Source organism: Carassius auratus, unplaced genomic scaffold (genome assembly GCF_003368295.1).
Source record: "Carassius auratus strain Wakin unplaced genomic scaffold, ASM336829v1 scaf_tig00033347, whole genome shotgun sequence".
NCBI classification, from domain to species: domain Eukaryota; kingdom Metazoa; phylum Chordata; class Actinopteri; order Cypriniformes; family Cyprinidae; genus Carassius; species Carassius auratus.
In genome coordinates this window covers 64,540-85,000 of record NW_020526074.1, presented here as the reverse complement: position 1 = coordinate 85,000, position 20,461 = coordinate 64,540, and the positions used below count along the sequence as shown (strand labels likewise).

The 20,461-nt window shown below is 33.9% G+C and overlaps 1 protein-coding gene across 1 annotated transcript in view; it reads right to left on the bottom strand.

Moving 5' to 3' along the window:
• LOC113081202 (adhesion G protein-coupled receptor A3) overlaps positions 1-20,461 on the bottom strand; it is a 107,342-nt gene that overhangs the window by 28,091 nt on the left and 58,790 nt on the right. The window contains exons 13-14 of the mRNA XM_026253277.1: positions 3,758-3,947; positions 3,236-3,444 (exon numbers count right to left, since the gene is read on the bottom strand). Of these exons, the coding sequence (XP_026109062.1) occupies positions 3,236-3,444; positions 3,758-3,947 (399 nt within the window). The remainder of the gene's footprint in view (positions 1-3,235; positions 3,445-3,757; positions 3,948-20,461) is intronic.

Sequence of the window (20,461 nt, the reverse complement as noted above, 5' to 3'; positions counted from 1 at the left end):
AACTTAGAATTTTGTTTCTTATCTCATATTTTTATATTTTAAATGTTCTTAGAAAAATTGCACTTATATATGTTAATTACAACTGTATTTTTATGTTTCTAGACTAATTTATTATATTTAATTAAATTACACTTCATGCGCTCATTTAATTTTCCCTATTGCGTTTTATTTACAATTTATGTATGTTCAAGTTTAAATATAAATATTTAAATATTTACAAATATATATTTAATAAAATTATATTGTGCATTTAATATTTTATTTTTTTTTGACACTTGTTCATGTTTCTAGATTAACATTTACATTTTTATAAATTAACTATTTAAATTGCATAATCTGTGTATTTATTATAATTTTACAAATTTTTGTATTTACGTGTTTCTAGATTCATATTTGAATATTATAATTTATAATAATTAAATTGCAAAAATTCTGCACTTATATATTTTTTAAATATTTTAATTTACAACTTTGTATTTTCATGTTTCTCTAGATACAGATTTTAAAATTCAAAAACATATTTCAATTATATTATTTGTGCACTTTTGACATGTGGGTAAAAGCATTTATTCAACCTTAATTTTGTATTTAATCAGTAAAAGTAATTTAATAACCAGCTCAACATATTTAATTATCAGATGATTACTTTAAGCTTTATTAATAAAGTATTGTTTGGATTTTGAGAATATTGGCTTAGAATATTTATGCATTGATAATATGATCAAATAATATGAATAGAACCAAAATTAACAATATTAACAAAATTGGGCATCGCAATTTTTTTTTTTTTTTTTGTGCAAAATCACAAAAAGGATCACATGTTACATTTCAGCCAGTTTTGTGGAGATGACAAAACTACTGATGATGGACAGTAAAAATACATCTGGGAGAAAAACAACAGGTTCTTTGATTTCCATCAGCTGTGTATGAGAAGTCAGGGATCTAGCACTGAACAAGATCCCAGTCAGTGTAAAGCGACAGCTCTGGAGAACAGATTCTGGAGCATCTGCAGCGCAACAGGTTCACAAACGCAAACCAATTTACCGCGCTCGCGTTGAGGACGCGTTTAAACGCGCGTCGCAAACGGACTGAAAGCCTCTTTTCTCAAACACTGCGGACTGCGGGTGTGGTGACTGCATCAGCTCTCTCTCTTCACACACACACACACACACACACACACACACACACTCACAGCTAAACAACACGCGATGCAACGCTTTCACCTCCCTTAACGCGTCAAGTTCAAAGCATGATTTCATTCACTGTAGAAACCCACTCAGATCTCCACGCACGACCAGAATCGATCACCTCAAATTCGATTAAATGCAGCTCTATTACGCGAGAAACACTTAGATTTTTCATGCACGATAAATAGCCTGTTTCGATGCACAACGCACGCATTCGCGTCATGTTTGGACGCATAAAGCGCTGAGGTGCACCGCACTGACCTCCCAGTCGATGGAGTCCCACTCGTCGGCGAACATTCGGCTCTCAAAATCCACATCAGATCACTTCCACACGGTAAAATCCCACATAGAGAGCGACGGAGTCATTACGCGTCCGCTGAGCTGCGCGTAAAAGCGCCATGAAGAAGAATAAAGGGAAGTGCTCTTGCTAATTACTCATTAACCTGAGGCTTTCAGCACTTATTAGAGCTTCAGTCCTTCAGGAGTGAGTCAGGCTCACAGCTGAGCCGATGGAGAAACATCCTGAACAAGAGTTACTGCGTTTGACGCACATCCAGCTGTGCGCCTTTAAGGAAAAGTTGTTGTATAAGGGCTTTCCGAGATCCTTCCCTTGCCGAATAAACCCTGAAGGATTTCTGCTGGCGCTTCTATCATAATTGGAAGCAATCCTAACGGGATGAGTCACGAATCCTTTAAGAATCAAATAAGATCCGGCTGGATACGCGCAGACTCTTTTATTCTCCGTTTGTATTGAGAACTGATTTCAGTTGATCCTGAAGGATCTGTTTGATGCTCGCTGCGCCGGAACTGAGTGAGTTAAAGCTGCTCCCGACTCCGTGGAAAGACCCAGTGCAGCAGAAAAGCAGGAATAAACATGCAGAGGCGGCTCTGATGATGCTGCTTTGTAAAGTGATGCAGCATCAGAGCCGCCTTAATCTTAGCTGTTGCCATGACAGTGTTCATTTAATTTTTAATGCATTGTATATTATTTTTATTTTTAGGTTATTTATGCATTTCTATTTTTTAAGTTGTTTAAATACTAAATAATAAAGTTTAAATAAATTTAAAGTTTAAATATTTTTACTAATAAATTTGTGTGTGTGTGTGTTTATCTGTATAATGCATAAATATTTAAATAATTTCAAAATGTTAATTATATATATATATATATATATATATATATATATATATATATATATATATATATAATTAACATTTTGAAATTATTTAAATATTTATGCATTATACAGATAAACACAATTTTATATATATATATATATATATATATATATATATATATATATACACACACACACACACACACACACTATTTAGTTTATTCTTTTTATTTTCATTTTTTTATAATCATATTTAAAAATCATTTTAATGAAATGACTTGTGCATTTTAATATCTTTATATTTTTTAGAACTTCCACGTTTCCTGGTTCATATTCTAATATTCACTACTTTTTTAAATAACACTAGCGTTCACTTATTAATTAATTAATTAATGTTTGTAATTTCTATTTTAATTGTATTTATTTTTATTATTACATTTAATTTATTAAAAAAAAAACATTCAAACAACATTAATTTACAGCTTAATTTATTTTCATGTTTCTAGATTCATATTTTAACATTTATTTTTTCTGGGTAAAAGTGCAGAATGAAAAACTAAATCCACTTTTACATGGTACATAAGCCGCTTCTGAGCCGGCTTTGCAGTGTAAAGATGGCATTAGAGGATTCTTGTATGATTGCACTTGCTTCCATAATAGCAGACCAGCACATCTTTATTGGATATTTTTTGGACTAAAGTGCTATTTTTGAATTCTGGACCTCAATGCACTCAATGCAAAACGCGCTGCACAACTAAACGTGCACTGAATTAAATTCGCACCGGTCACTTGACATGTACACCTCATTATCACGTGCACCCAATCCACACCTCACACCATTCGCCCTTGCTGATATTTACATGCTCGCTGTGTTTCATTGGCTCTGTGTCTCCACAATCATACTCCGATTCGGTCGAGCGGGACTCTTACCATGAGCACGGCGAGGTTGTTGTGGTGCGCGCAGTGGATGGTGGTCGTGTTGTGCCCCGAGCCCGTTATGTGGCAGCCTTCCGCGCGCCAGCCGCCGTGTCCATCCAGCAGATCAAAATCCCAGTATGCCGCGGTGGGGTCTACACCCAAAGAGAAGTGCCGGAGAACGACGGTAACCGGCTGCACGGGGCTCCCGGGGCTACACCCATCTGTACAGGAGAGCAACACATTGCGTCAAGTAACAACCCGAGTGGAAACTCCTCAAGTGTTGCATCTATATGGAAGCTGATGCATGCAATCACGCACATGCACATCACAAAATTTAACAAAAAAGATAAACTGCGCACGCAATTCAAGTCGTGCACAATTGCAACGCGACAGTTGCACCATCGTACAAGCACGCGCTTGTTTTATCATAACTGCATGTGACGTTAAAAACCAAAAAAATGTAATTACAAACCACTTTAATGGTGATAAATAAGATGCACGGATGCAATGCATGTGAAAAAATCCCAGTCTTACCTAATTTGGTGAACGCAACTGGTGTCGAAACGCTTCTGCGCTTGCCATCGTCCGCAAGATTTGACGAATTCCCCGTGCACGGAAAGAGTTTTCCATTGCGGAAGACGATCAGCTGCAGCTTACAGGTGGAGTTGTGCACAGATCGAGGGGTAGCCAGCGGGAAATGTATGGAGGCGATGGCCACCGTGTTCTGCAAACGGAGAAACACATGTGCATCAGATGCGCAGACGCGTGTCAGCTCCTGTCTGACTGAAGAGAGAAGAGAGAAGTGCTGGAGGAAGCAGGGGCTCTGCTCGTCTGTGGTCTGCCGCAGAGGTGGAAATGATTGTGAGCAGCACAGCTCCCTACAACATCAGCTTAAGAGCAGTCTGATAACAGCACAGAAGCACAGGGGTTATCAGCATCATCAGCCTGAGAACAGCTTCGCCTCTTTATCTGTGAGGATAGTGGGGAATATGTCAGTGTCTACTGCAGATGCTGAAGACCAAGAACAACATGTTGTTTTGGCCTCTGAAAACACATTTAGGATTAAAGCGATAAGCAGATGTTAATGCAGAGACAGTGTTTTTGCAAAGGCCTTTTAAAATCAAAAGATGTGCTAAAAATACCAAGTTGGGTTGAAAACCATTTCAAAACTGGTCATGATAACTCTTTTCTCTACTCAGCTTTATAAACAACAATAAACTTGTACCACTAGATAGTACCATTTAAAACAAATCTAATAAACATTGGTAAAATATTCTAATAAAAAATTAAATACAATAAAATGTATGTTAAATAAAAATACATAATCAAATAATGCATTGGATAATAGTTGCAATAAGTAAATATCCCATTTTTTTTAACACAATGCAATCCCATAAACATGTATTATAATAAAACACACAATAAAAAGCACAAAATATAAAACAAAATAAAAATACTACTTTTATTATATATAATCACTGGATAGTAAGTACATCATCATAACAAATTATGATAAACATTTTTTTTCTCTCTCTTTAAACATTGCGTAATTCCATAAAAATATAATAATAATAAATAAAAAATAAAATGTATTTAAAAAAAATCCACAGTAGCATCACTGGATAGTCCAGTAAAAATGGTAAATAAATCATACAATTGTGATTGTGTAATTGTCATAAAAATATAAATATATAAGACAATGAAAGTTGTCAAAGTTTTCTGTTTTATTTAATTGCAATTTTGTTTTTGTTTTTCTGAGCAAGAAATAAATATCATACATTTTGCCCTGATTTACAGAAGACACACAGTAAAATGTCATTCAGTGTAACAATCCTGTCAGGCATATTTACAACAAAAATCAATTTATGACATATTAAAAGACTAATAACTTTCACCCCTAAAAAATACTAATGAGTTGTAATTTTACATTTTTAACATTTTCCACTCTCCAAGGTTTTGCCCGTTTGTCAGAAGAATTTTGTACTAATTTAAAACACAATAAAATTTAGTACGCTCCATTATTCATTTAGATATTTTAATACGTACACGTCAGAATAAGCATGTTGTTTAAATCTTTGCATAAATATTGTGTTACACTAAATGACAATGTAACATTATTTCAACCAAATCTTGACATTTTATTCTCCAAAAACTTTTTTGAAACCTTAAAAGTAGATATTTTACTTACATTTAATGTGCTTTCTATGGACACAAAATCACTTTTGTAGATTTCTTTTGATGCGGACATCTTAACGTCTTTGACCCACACACACACACACACAGACACATATATACATATTAATACATATATGTAATTAAATAAATATAGAAATAAACATTAATACATAAACTCTAATAACTGATGCTGAACATTTTGTGCAGTCCCTGTTACATTTAAAACCCCCATTAAATCAGACAACATGGTGAAGAGAGATAATTCAGCCTTTAGAGATGTAAACAGTCTCAGTTCCCATCAGCTAGAGGCGGTCCGTGTCCAAAACCCCAGACTGGAGCGCAGCGGCTCTGGTGTAAGGTCATGTGTGATGAGCGTCTGTGCTTAGAAAGCCTGCCGCCAGCATTCGTCTGCTCCGGGAAGAGAGAGATCAGTCTGTGAGCAGCCACGAGTTTCATTCACAAAAACAGGCGCCTCTTCAGTCATGCTGTGATCTCCATACGTGACTCAGGGCTGGAGCTGAAAGCGTCTTTTACCCAGAGTGCACTGCGGCATCCCAATTACATTCCTGCAGCTCTTCAATGCAGCACTCACATCTACAGCACATACTCTTAATCTGAATGAAGAGTGATGTTTATTTGAATGTGTCTCTGTAAGACATCTCTCTTTTCACGCTGACTGTAAATGTTTCTGAAAAAGCCTCAGTTCCTCAGTGGATTGTTCTGTGTTTGTAAAGGCGGCGTTCAGCACCACGGACAGCAGCCAAGATAGTTTTTGTTAGAAAACAACATATAGCTTGATTTGAACAGGTTATTTCACTCAAATATATTTATTTTCATGATATGCATTGTTTCAAAGCATTGTTTACAAAGAATAACTAGTGATCACGTCTTATATAAGCCTGTTTAACCCTGTAAAGCCTGATATATGAAATAATAGTCTTCTATAAAAAATATAGCTAAAAACAATCTCTTTGTCTGATGCATCATGCTTTTATGGCTAATATAACCTGATATAGTGAGAAATATGAAGTAAAAACAGCTAAGAAATACGCAATTTCCATATTTCTATAATGGCATTCTGTAGCTTGTGATGTAAATCAATGCAATCTTTATAACAGTAGAGCAGATACAGACTTAAAATAATCTATATGTTCTATATCTTCAATAATATGTCTTTGTAAGATGATATTTAAATGATCCAAACATATAATGCAATGCGGAAATAAACGCTTCTAAGAAGAATAACTTCTGAAATTGTGAAAGCACAACACTGCATAGTGATTTAAATGAATGCAAAATGTAGTTAGAATATTATTTTGTATTGCATATAACATTCAGATGCAATGCTGATGATTGTGCACATGCACATAAACTAATGTTCAAATAAACATTATGAAATAAAAAGAAAAAGCATGGATTAATAAAGTTATGCATATAAGCATAAATGCATATTTGTTAACATTTATGTTTTTTTATTCACTTTCTATTTTCAATGTCTTTCGTTCTTCTACAAATCGCAGAAAATAACACTGTATTTTAGATCGGAGGTCTGAACTGACAGAGATTATTCAGATGTATTAAACTGCATTAGTTACTAACAGAACCCGTGTGTTTCAGTGCTGTTCTGTTGCTCCTTCACACATTTAATCAAACAGACTTGGCACTACATGAAGTTCATTTGTGTAAACCCTGAACTGAAGCGCTGGTCGCAGCAGCAGTTCTTAACAACATGAAGCAGCTCATGAGAATCAAGGGAATCCCGTTTTGCGGCAGAAGCTGTAACAGCGAAAGCGTAACAGCAAAATGAAAGAGATTAATTTACAAAGCTCTCCTCTCTTTTTTGCACTTGGAGAATTCGTGTTTCTTTACTCAGACAAAGATAAGAAGAAAAAACATTGTCATGCATTTGTCTCTGCAAAGCATCACCAACATAGTGTTTCTTCCTTTCTTTGGATCAAAGCATCTACAAAATGCATAAATGTACATTAATGTGTCTGTGGGATTTGTACAAATGTCCAGATAATGTTGTACTCGAATATTCAATGTGGTCTCTTCTGCTCACCAAGGCTATATTTATTTGATTAAAAATGCAGTTAAATTGTGATCTTTTTCTGTGTGAATCTGTGTTAAAGTGTAATGTATTTCTGTGATGCTCCGCTGTATTTTCAGCATCATTCCTCCAGTCTTCAGTGTCACATGATCTTCAGAAATAATTTTTTCTGTTGCGTAAAATGTTTGTAAAAACAAAATATTTTTTGAAGATTCATTGATGAATAGAAAGTTCAAAAGAACAGCATTTAATTAAAATATGAAGTTTTTTTGTAGCATTATAAATGTCTTTACTGTTACATTAATATCAGAAATGTTTCTTGAGCAGTAAATCATCATATTATTCTGATTTCTGAAGATCATGTGACACTGAAGACTGGAGGAATGATGCTGAAAATACAGCGGAGCATCACAGAAATAAATTACACTTTAACACAGATTCACACAGAAAATGGCTATTTTAAATTGTAATACAATTTCAGATTTTTTACTGTATTTTTGATCAAATAAATGCAGCCCTGGCGAATACAAAAGACTACAAGTTACATGTCCAAAAACAATTACTACCTTCCACACAAAGTCACTGTACTACGGTATTCACTTCATTTACTGTGTCAAATGGAAGATTTAATCTCAAATAACTCTTGATTATCATTAAAGGACTAAAAGAAGGCCACGGCATGAACGATGGAGGCCATAAAACCCCAGCGATGGAGCAGGATGGATGAAGCTCTCAGATTATTTAAAGAAGTCTTTTCTGTCATTAATTTCCCACAGATACCAGTGCTTTCATGTGCTTTTATGAATCATTCTGAGCAGGAAATGATGAAAGCAGATGAGTTTCAGTGCAGGAACATCATTCAGCCTCAGAGAGTCTCCAGAGAGTGCTTATCCACACCGTTTAGTATTAATTTTATTTTATTTTATTTTAATTAAAGGTAAAATTGAAAACATAAAAATATAATCAAATTAGAAATATTAAACAAAAATAACAAATAAATAATATTTAATAATAATATATGAAAAATTAAAAAATGCTTAATTTTGCATTTACCTGTTTGTACTAGAAAATTTATAAATGAATAAAACTTTATAAACTTATTAAAAAAAAAAAATAATATATATATATATATATATATATATATATATATATATATATATATATATATATATATATATATATATATATATATATATATATATATGACCTAATAAAATGACAAATTATTAACATTTACACTAAAATAAAAAAACACATTATTAATAATAAAAAATATGTAACACATACTAATAATATAAATACAACTAATAGTATTTCAATTTGATTGTTTCCTAAAGCTCAAAAAATTAAGATGTCACTAGCAACAACTGCGTCATAGGTTTGATTCACAGATAATGTATGAACAGAATTAAAATGCATTCACCGTGACAGATGCATGAGAAACAGTGAGAGAGTATGACAGTGTGCAAACTCTTTAGTCCTGACACACATGACTTGAGGAACGCAGCGTGTGCTTTATGAATCAGAGATCATCCCCGTTACACTCGTTTCTACACAGCGCTCTGAATTAAATGCCGCTCAATTATTTATTGTGTTGTTGCAACTTCTTCACACATCTCTTTCATGTGATTACTAGCAGCCTCGTCACATCTCCACCTGTGATTGGATCTGAAATCTGCTTATTGTTTTTCCCAAGGAGTCGATATTTTCTTTGGCGTGTCAGAAACTCCGAGAGTCTCGACGAGTTTCATCAGAAACTCACGGCTGTGCTACAATAACGCAGATGAACATCTCCTAACCTCAACACGAAATCACAACCGACTGCGTTTACTTTAATAATTCATGATTTATCAGTGCATGCTATTCTGAACGATAAATCACAAGAACTATTTCACTGAAATAAACATTCCTGGACAGAACTGAAAAACACTCAACAATGCTTAATAAAATCCAGTAAGCCTTAATCGTAGTGATTTATATTTATTAAAATATTTTTGTGTTAAGATAAGCACCAACTATTAATATATTAATTCAAATTAAAATATTAAAACAAGATAGTAACAGTAAAAATTAAAGGATGGTCAAAAATAATTCAGATTTTTTTTTTTTTTTTGTGTGTGTGTGTTTGAAAGAGCCTCTTTTTAAGTCTGTATTTATTTGATCCAAAATACTGTAAAAATATTTATATTGTGCTTTTTTGTATACATATATATATATATATATATATTCAGCAGCACAACTGTGTTCAACATTGATAATAATCAGAAATGTTTCTTGAGCTTCAATTCAGCATATTAGAATGATTTCTGAAGATCATGTGACACTAGTAACTGATGCTGAAAATTCAGTTTTGACCACAGTTATAAATTATATTTAAACAGATGTTCACATAGAAAACAGCCATATTAAATTGTAAAAATATCTCAAAATTTTTACTGTATTTTTGATTAATTAAATGCAGCCTTGGTGAGCAGAAGAGACTTTCAAATACATTTAAAAATCATAATTCTTTCAGTACTGTCTATGAGCTGTCAATGTTTTTGTTGGAGTTTTTTTTCAATGGAGTTTTTATGGTTGACTGACAAGATGCGCATTAAATATTGCATGCGATTTATCGTGCAGCTATATTGCATTGTGTAGAAATGTTCTACAGTCTATACACGGTATTTAGTTCAATTATATAAGTTACTGTAATTAAATTACAGAAAAAATAAGAGTAATCCCCTACTTTTTCAAGGGAAAAGTAATCAAATTACAGTAATTACGGTAATCAAATTAATGTAACTACTGTAGTTACACCCAACACTACTGAAATGCAGCACTTTCACTGCAGCTTGTGTCGTGCGTTTAGTCTGTATCACATCTCTCATCCTAAATACGAGCTAAAGTGATCATGATTTATTCAGCTCTTCATCTCAGCAGGCTCTTGAACTGATGCTAATCAAACAGAAAAGGCAAACGTACTGTCAAGATTCTGTTGAGGAAAATGAGGGCAGATGAGTTTCTGTTCACTCAAACACTGGATCTTATGTCATGTTCTGGTCATTTTGACACAAAAAGGCTAGTTAACATCATCCCATTGGACTAAAACTTACTGAATTTGCTGACACAATATATAACTTCCCCCAAAAATGTATAAAACTTTCAACTTTAAACTATGACCAGCCTTTAAAAATGAGAATTTAAAAATCTCTCATTATCAGGCACGTGCACAGGTAGGGCCCAACCTGTGCAGAGCACATGCCCTTTTTGCCTTTACACTCCGAAGTGCCCTTTGTTTGGTGGTGTTTTTTATTTTTATTTTTATTTTTTTTAATCAATGCTATTGGTTACCCTTTACGTCTGTCTGTCTGTTTTACAAATATTTAGCAAATGAAAGTTCTTAAAACGAGCTTGTGTAAATCTTATTCGATCCTCAAGCTGTCAGTAAGCTGATAACTCCGCCCCCTCTATATTCATTGAATCAACTGAAGTTCCACAGCAGCCGCACAGTAGACACCAGCTGAGCTGAACAAAGTTTGCGAAGGGTAAATAAATATCTTGTTTGAATAAGTACTACTAAACACTATGTCTATAAAGGCTCATATTTTATTTATTTGATGTCTGACTGACTCACTGACTGAGACATGTGGGGGTGTCGCCTGAAAGAGAGGGCTAGCATTTGCCATCTAGTCATAGCCAATACATTAACACACTTAAATAGCCTGTGCATACAGTAGCATTTCATCTTTTATAAAATGCAATTTTGGCCAAATGCATTTTACCACAGGAAAAACTGAGCGCTCCGTCTATATAGCTACAAAAACTAGTTTGTAACATGTAGATTAAAATGTAATGTGATGCCGGCAGCGGCAGGCGCCGTCGCCGTTTTAATGACAGACAGAAAATAAATTCACATTTGCACACATTCGCTGGTGAAAAACTATATATTGATAAGTAATAGAACAACATATTATTTGTTTTTACCATCGGAAAATCATAACAGGTGCGCCCCCGCGCTTTTTCGTACTGGAACTTACACAAAGCGACGAATGATCCTCGTCACCTAACATATATTTCTGAGAAATTTCTTCTTTGATTTATGATTGCTGATACACTTAATTTGTGTTATTCATATTATGGTATACTCTCCGATCGTCCTCACATGTACAAAATGCAGTAAATCATGGTTTTACTACAGTAATGTAGTAGTAACTAAAACAACTACAGAAGATCACTGTGAAATCTTTATATTTTATCATGCAGAATGTAATTCATGATTCATTCCAAGGCTTCATTTATTTGATCCAAAATACAGCAAAAACAGAAATATTGTGTAATATTTTTACAATTTTAAATAACTGTTTTCTATTTGAATATTTTTAAAATGTAATTTATTTTTGTGATCAAAGCTGAATTTTCAGCATGATTACTCCAGTTCAGTACTCTTCAGTGTCACGTGATCCTTCAGAAATGCTTTTCACTGCAACTGTACTTTTCACACTATTTTTCTTTATTTTTTCATTGCTGGCTTATTTTAGGGAAAGTGTAGTGAATAAGAGACCTTCGAGAGACCAACATCCCTGGTCCACCACAGTATCAAATTTTTGCCAGGTAGGCGGAAACATGTTGGATATGTTATAGTAACGGTATGGCTATAGTTTCTTATAATCTGGAATTGAGTTGGACATAATTACTTAAATTATATTTCAAAAAAGTTTGTCAAAAATACTTGACTCATTGCTCACCTTCCCCTCTTCTCAATGTCATTCATAATCATGTTAACCAATTAATACTAATTAGCTTATGAAACCAAACAGAATAGCTAAAAAAAGAGAATATATAATTGATATAAAAAAGGGAGGGGGGTGCCCTTTTTCAGTTTCAGCACATGCCCCTCAAAAGGTCTGTGCACGGCCCTGCTCATTATGTTATATTATCACCAAAGACCAAGCTTTTTGGAACTGGTTGATCATAGCCCTCATTGATCTGAGCTTATTTTCAGTTTATAAAGGCTTCATGAACTAAGAAATCTAAATCCCCTTGATCTTTTGACACAAGAAGTCATTGTACTATTTACGTTTCTGAACTAAAAACCGCTAAATCTCCATCACCTGATTATATTTGGAGCGACATTTAATAGACTGAGCCGTAGATCACTTACAAGCTACGCAATATCGCGTTCATTATCGAAGGCGATTGGTCTAATGTAATGAACGCGATATTTTGTAGCTTGTAAGTGATCTACGGCTCTGTCTATTAAATGTTGCTCCAATTATAAGCAGGTGATTAGAACCAGATTTACTGACTAGATGCGCATGATCATATCGTTAGATATATATCGCCCAGCCGTAGTCTAAAAACAGCTTGTATTGAAGGCTATATAACAAACCAGCTGTGGAATGTTCTACTCTATGATGTTATAGTATGGATAAGCTCCGCCTACGCATATAATCATCAATACCTGGTTCTACATCACTGGCTGTTTAGCCCCACCCACCAATACTACATGACTGCCTGTTAAGCCCCACCCACTGATTCTACATCACTTCCGGTTTAGCTGCCCGCTCGCCGATTTTACCTCACTGCCTGTTTAGCCCCACCCACTAATTCTACATCACTTCCGGGTTTAGCCCCTCCCACTGATTCTACAGCCCTGGGCTGCGTTCCCCAAACAACGACGTAACTCGCTGATTAACCACCTTAGTATGATGCATTGTTTTGAAAATAAACTAGCTAGTTTCATGAACATGGTCACATACCTGGCATTTGAACCACATTGGTCAAACAACATAGGTCCACTGTTAATGGAGTCACACGCACGTGGTGGAGGACTAACTTATGCTGTTTAGCTGATTAGAGATCTCTAAGATGCTGCTGTATTAAACATGTTAACTACTGACTAATTTACTATTTTTATATCCTTGCATTTTATTGTTAGATAGAATTGAAGATACAGATAATACTGCATGTTAGCTTGCTTATTGTGCCCAAGACCATATTTTTTAAGCCTTACTAACAAGAAACTATGTTTCTAACCACAGGTCGAGAGCTGTAGTTTCAACCACATAAGTTTGTGACGCTGATTGTGAACATTTGTTTGAATTATGGTTTCGGGAAACCCAGAATCATTGAACTATGCTGGTAACAACAGAACTTGCGACCATGGTTAGCTAATGATGCTTTTGGAAAACACACCCCTGTCTGTTTCGCCCCACCCACCAATTTGTGACAAAAACGCAGGTCTACACAGAAACTAAACTAGGGCTGCACGATTAATCGAATGCAATGCGGTTAAAAACAAGGCAGGATTTGATGGGGATTTTCAGAAAGATTGAAACTAAAAGATGATGCTGTGCATTCTGATGAAGGGATCAAAAACAGGACAGAAAATAGTCTATTACTTCTAAAATATGATGCTTTTTTGATGTGAAAATCTTGAAAAGGTAGTTCATAACCCCTTTAAATGAACACCAAAATAATCCATAAAATATTATTTATTTATTTTTTCTCAAAAACTGAGGTTCAGCAGCACAAGAAATATAAGAAGCAGTTTTTAAATCTGGTTTCTTCAGATACTCCTCAGGCTGATGTGCTATAAACACATATAACACTAAAGCTTCTTCTCATTCACCATCTCTGTTGAGAAAAGCCTTCATACGGCACATCAGCAACTGTTTTTAACATATGATAAAACACCAACGAAAGAGTTTGAGGAGTAAATTGTCAGAGTAAAGTTAATGTCATCTGCGGCTCGAGTCTCCACAGCTCACAGCTCAACAATCTGCATTGATTTACATTAAAATTGCTAAATTATCACTTGCAATGGAAGCACTTAAGCGGATTAAATGTATTTATAGGCATGTTTTAATGACGTTTCTTCTTGAAGCATTGAGAGACCGATGAATTTTGGGGAGCATTTCTAAAATATAGCACAATAAAGGCAAAGAGCAGTAAAAAAAAGGTTCTCTTCTTACTTTACAAATGAGAAAACATCAGTAATATGTTCATTTTCTGTTTCCTACTAATAAACCTTTATCTAGCACACTTAACAGTCCTAAAATGTAAAGGTATGTAAAGATGTAAAGGTATGTGTTAAATGAGGCAAATTCAGTTTTGTATGTAGAAATCTTTCGGCTCTAAGGTCACCGGAGCTGAGGACTGAAGGGTTTCTTTCACATCAGTTGAATGGGAATCATCGCCCAGCTGTCCTTCAGCTCTGGATGAGTGTGAGTGAGTGTGTTTCATGTGTGTTTAGTGCAGTCCTCGTCTGAAGGGCTCGTCAGCGATGCAGTGGTAATTACTGCAGCTCTACGATTACGAACCACAATGCATTTGCTTTTTATCTCTACGACCTTCCTGCATCCTTCATCGCTCTTCCATCAGCTCCTGTCATATACACCTGACGACCTTCCTCAGCTTCAGAATGACTTTATCAATAAAATCCACACTCTCGCTATATCTCTATACATAAACACGAATAGAGTTTACCACTATAAACATAAAATGATATAATCAATAAGTCATGGCTTCATATGTTTTTGCATTATTTTAACTCAGGGTTTCCAAAGTGGAGGTTCGCGAGTTGACAAAATGCTATTAAGTCATCATATTAATGTAAAACTAAAATAAATAAATTTCTGAAATAACTAATATTATTATAATGTATACTGTAATTGTATGTATATATATATATATATATATATATATATATATATATATATATATATATATATATATATATAATAATATAATTCTTAATTTTTTTTATTAGATTTTTTTTAAAGAAAGAAATATATTACAGGTATACATTACATATGTACTGTAAAATGTATTATTGTTATTGTTATTATTATTATTAATAATAATGTTACAGTAAAATTTTAATTTAAAGCAGTAATATATTATATAACTGTATTTTTAAAATAGAGGTTTTAAAGGCAAAGAAATTAGTTATAAATTGAAATTTTACTGTAAAATACTTTATTGTTGAAAATAATAACAACAGGATCTTGGGAACCAGTCGAAACAATTATAACTTAAGTTTAAGTTTCATTTTCATTTAGTTCAATATGATGCACGTAACTGAAGGGGGGGGGGGTGGGGGGGGGGAGTCCATTAAAAAAAAAACACTATGAAATAAGGGGGAAAAATAAAAATTATAAAAACACAAAATTATTAAAACGTTGAAAAATGAAATTCGAAATGTTTTGACACATAAAATGACTTGTACAGGCAATTTAATTACAATTAAAAGTTTAAAGCCGCAACTGAACACAAGTTATTTTTTTACACGATAAATGATACAGAATGCATAATCCTTAATAAAACAATACCATACAAGGAGAAAACATTATATCACTTTTGCTCTGACAATATAACACATTTTAACAGAACATGATCTCATACATTACTATTTAAACGATACTTCATGCAGTAAATGCTACTACATCAGAGCCGTTCAGTGTCATCAGTGATTCAGAAAAACATGATGCAAGAGCACAGCAAATGCAAAAACCTTTCATATATAACATTGCTTTTTAAGTAAAACCTCTCGCCTGCTTTATGAGTGCATTACCAAGTCAACAGCTAATCTTACTACATGTCCTCATAAACGGCTTCAATCCTAAAATCCTCCTCTCCTGTCTCTCTCTCTCAACACAAACAAGGCCAGGATAAGTGCTGGTGACCCGGGGCTTGTAAAGCAGCCGCTGCCGATCGATTTCCCAGGAGAGAGTGTGTCTGATTGATACAAAGGAGCCATACAAACGTTTCCATCCCCGCATTGACGGATTCATTAGAGCTGCTTCCAGCTAATACATCATTCATGCTTCCAGCGTTGTCTCTGGCGGACACAAGTGTCCAAACACATGAACGCACAGCTACACAAACAGTCTAATGCATCTGGTTTACAAGACCAAAACTAAAAACCATAAAAAAACACACATTATCGGAACTTGAATACAATTTCAAGTAAATACAATAGAAATTAAACTATAGATATAAAATAAAATATACTTATTTTATTTCAGCTAGTTGCAAGTCAACTTCTAATTTTCGTTACTTTACCTTGAAAATCATAACAAATGATATCAGACTAGGGCTGCACGATTAATTGAATGCGATTGTCATGCAATTTTGTCAGTAAAGCCGATTCTGTGATTAGTAGTAAATCTCCAAGTGGAGCAGCATTTTATACAGAGTTCTCTGATAAGCAATGCAAAAAAAATAAAAATTATAATAATAAAATGATATAATCATACGATTATGTACTCAAAGAAACTGTTCGCGATAACATTAGCTTTTTATGTAGCTTCTCCGTGAACTACGGCTCTGTGTAGTAAATGCTGCTCCATCTGAAAGCATGTGAAAATACCATATTTAAAAACATGTTTTTACTCCAAACTCTCTTCATAACGTCAGTCGAGTGTTTGAAATAAATCCTTCTGTGAGATGATGTGGCTCTTACACAGAATAAAGCATGCAACACATTTCATAATATTCGATTAGCATTGCATATACTTCATTATAATGAAAGTTTTAATAATAAGAACAAATGTCGCCATAGTTGTGTTGCCAATTATTAGTCACGTTGAATTAATGAAAGCATTTAAATGAGTGCTGTCAAACGATTGGTCATGATTAATCGCATCCAAAATAAAATATTTTATTTATAACATGGTGTTTACCGTGTATATTATGTATATGTAAAAGACACACACATGCATGTATACATTTACGAAAAAAAATGATAATCACAGCTTCTGTCTAATCGCAATTCCGATTTCATTTCGAATTATAGTGCAGCCCTATGTAAAATAAAGTTTTACTCCAAAAAAAAATCAATATCATTTAGTTTAACCATGGTATTTGTAATAAAACTGGTTATGCAAAAAGCATGGTTACTAGACTTTAATATAGCAAAACCATTGTTAATTTTATTAAGGGATATATGTAAAAATCAGGACTCAAACAGAAAGAAGCAAATCGCGAATTATTATTCAATTCACAAAACGTTTGGCGAACCCGCTCTGAAGTCACGATCTGCATCAAATGATTCATTCTAGGTGACTTGAAGTCCCGATCTAAATCAAATGCTTTGCAATACGTGACTCGATTAGAGTGCTTCGAATAGTGAATCATTTTTCGATGCAATGGTTTAACTGAGCGATGTCGAAATTCGAAAATGAATGGCTCTTTTGAACTCTTTATTTGCGAGTGAATCACTTGAACTTTGGAGTTTGAATCAATCCAGTGTAAACGACTCAACTGAATCGTTCATCTTTTCGAGTCTTCAGTCATGTTTACACGACACTGTCAGTGATACTACTTGCTCAGCTCGCTATTTTTATGACATTTACTGAAATAAGTGGGAAAAAAATTGTTTACAAATAAAATATTAATTTTCCAAACCAAATATAACATTAACTTGTTTTAAACCTAGGAACATATTCATAAGAGGTTACTTCTAACTAGTTAAACACGCCATTAATATAATGATCTGCAGCTCAAAATACATGTTAGATGGAAACATTGTGCATTATGATGGCGTTTGTAGATTAATTCACTATATCTGAAATCATTTGAGCTGCAGTTCAACAGAAAATCAGAAAAGCATCCAGTCGCTCAGACCATTGAAGTGAATCTTCAATTTACCAGTATATATTTTGAGAAATGATTGTTTTATGTGATTGTATTAGTCTGTTTGGAGTTATAGTCAATGTAAAACGAGCTAATAGGAGAAGCAGATGAACACAACTTAAAGAGAGTAAACTTTATCATACCATAAACTATCAATTTCATAGCACCTTGCTAATTTCTTAAACTAAACTTATAACTAGCAGAAAAAAACCGAAGCCAGAAACCAGAAGAAAAGCTCTTTATAAGCAAATGAGCAATAAATGAGGCGGATGAGCTTCAGGAGGACAGAGATCTGACTCATGGACAAAACTAAACTATAACTAACCAAAGAGCACTGAAATATTGATTCATCACACCATTTAACACACACACACACACACACACACACACACACAGCTTGAACTGCTGCGGTTAACAATCAACAGTCAGATCAGAAGAAAATCAGAAACACAGCAACATTTCTAAAATAATTCACGAACAATTCAGTTTCCCTCGTTAGCATCATGTGCTAAAAACAGCTAACATGTTGCAAAAAGGTTCATTTTTTAAATGACAGAGGAAACTAACACCTCTCTCTTAAAAAAAAAAAAAAAAGGGTATTTGCCCCTGAATATATGCTGCATAAATACATAACATTATTATTGGATAAATAACTAACTAACTAAATACATTTCAATAAACAAACAAATGAATAAATACAAACAAACAGTATCATGAAAAATGCCACTAACATACTTCCAGAAAAGGAGAGCCAGCAACTAATGTTAAAATAAGAAAAATATACTTATGAAATCACTGAGCTTCCCCAACAGTTTTACTATGATGATCTTTCTGATATCAGAAATAATCCACACTACAAATATACAAATATACAATAATAATAATATCCATACAAATATACAAATATCTAAATCCACTCATTAAATTCATACACCATTATTAGATACTTGACTAAAGAGTTTCTCATAAATCATTAACAATTGCAAACACATTCAATTCTGAAATCAAGAATCAAAACTGAACAACTCAACACAAGCAGAAAAAAGTGAAAATATGTCCACAGACTGACCTCAATATGTGTTTATTCCCCGTGTCCTGAAATCATCCAGTTTGCTGCCAGATTAATCAAAATAATTCCACGAAGATTCTTGAAAATCCATTTAGAAAAACACAGGGATGGAATTATTTCAGAGAAGCTGAACTAAAGGCCTCAAACAGACACCTGCTCCCTCCAGACAGGTGTAACAAATTAAAAGTCCCAACTTCCGGTTGTACTTAGGGAAAATAAAATAAAAATAAAAATAAATTCTCAAATATTTTTATAAATTGACCAGACAGTAATTTAAGTAAATGCACAAAATGAGAAAGAAAATGAGGAATTTTAGAGAGCATTTCTTTACAGAAACCATCAAGGATCAGGAACATAATGGGTGTAAAATAAGGTTTGAGAAACAAACAAACCAACATGCATACATAAATAATATATTAAAATTGTGTTTAAATTGATTTAATGATTGTGAATAAATTTTTATCAGTCCACACACACACACACACACACACACACACACACACACACAGTACAGTTCTCCAGTACAGCAGATCTGCTGAGACACTAGAAACGATCAATCAAGCCAATTAAAAGAGAGAAACACCGAGCAGATGGCTTCAGTCATGCACTGGATAAAAATGTTGAAAAATAGTCATTCACCATATGCTTAAAATCCTTACTTAACACAATATGATGTGTCTAGAGAGCTCTGAATGATCACAAATCTGAAGAAGCATAAAACTACACAGCAGAAATACTGCGTCATTTCTCAGTTTCGTCTTCTACATCTGTTGAATTCTGTAGTTCCTCTGTTGAAGTGAATCCTCTTTACACACCTGCTTCTTAGCATTGTGTGCATTTTCTATAAATTCTCACAGAGGCAGTAAATGTCATATATAAAGTTTGGCATATGAGTTTGTAGACTGATTATGGGTCATACAGTATTTATAGCAAAAACTGAATGCTGATGCTTTATTGTACAAAGCTTAGTCAAGAATCCAACATGCAGACTGTCTCTCCAACAGATTAATACTTTAGTAATCCTCTATTTCTACATCTGTTACGATGATCTCATTGTCTCGCCGTCTATTCTGCTTTCTAAGCAACCGGAGTCCTTTAACCATGAAAAAAAAAGAGAGAGCAGATGATAAAGACTTGCTTTTGCAGTAAGTAAATACAGCATAGAAGGTCAAGAAGTTTCTCCTTCTCAAAGAAGTGAGGAAGAGAAATGCAAATGAAATGGTAAAAGAGCCTAAGAATGACTCAGTGATGACGATGTGGCTGCATAAACTTTTAATTCCTTCATATTAAATTCTCTTTTTATTCTCTATCATTGTATTGTTTC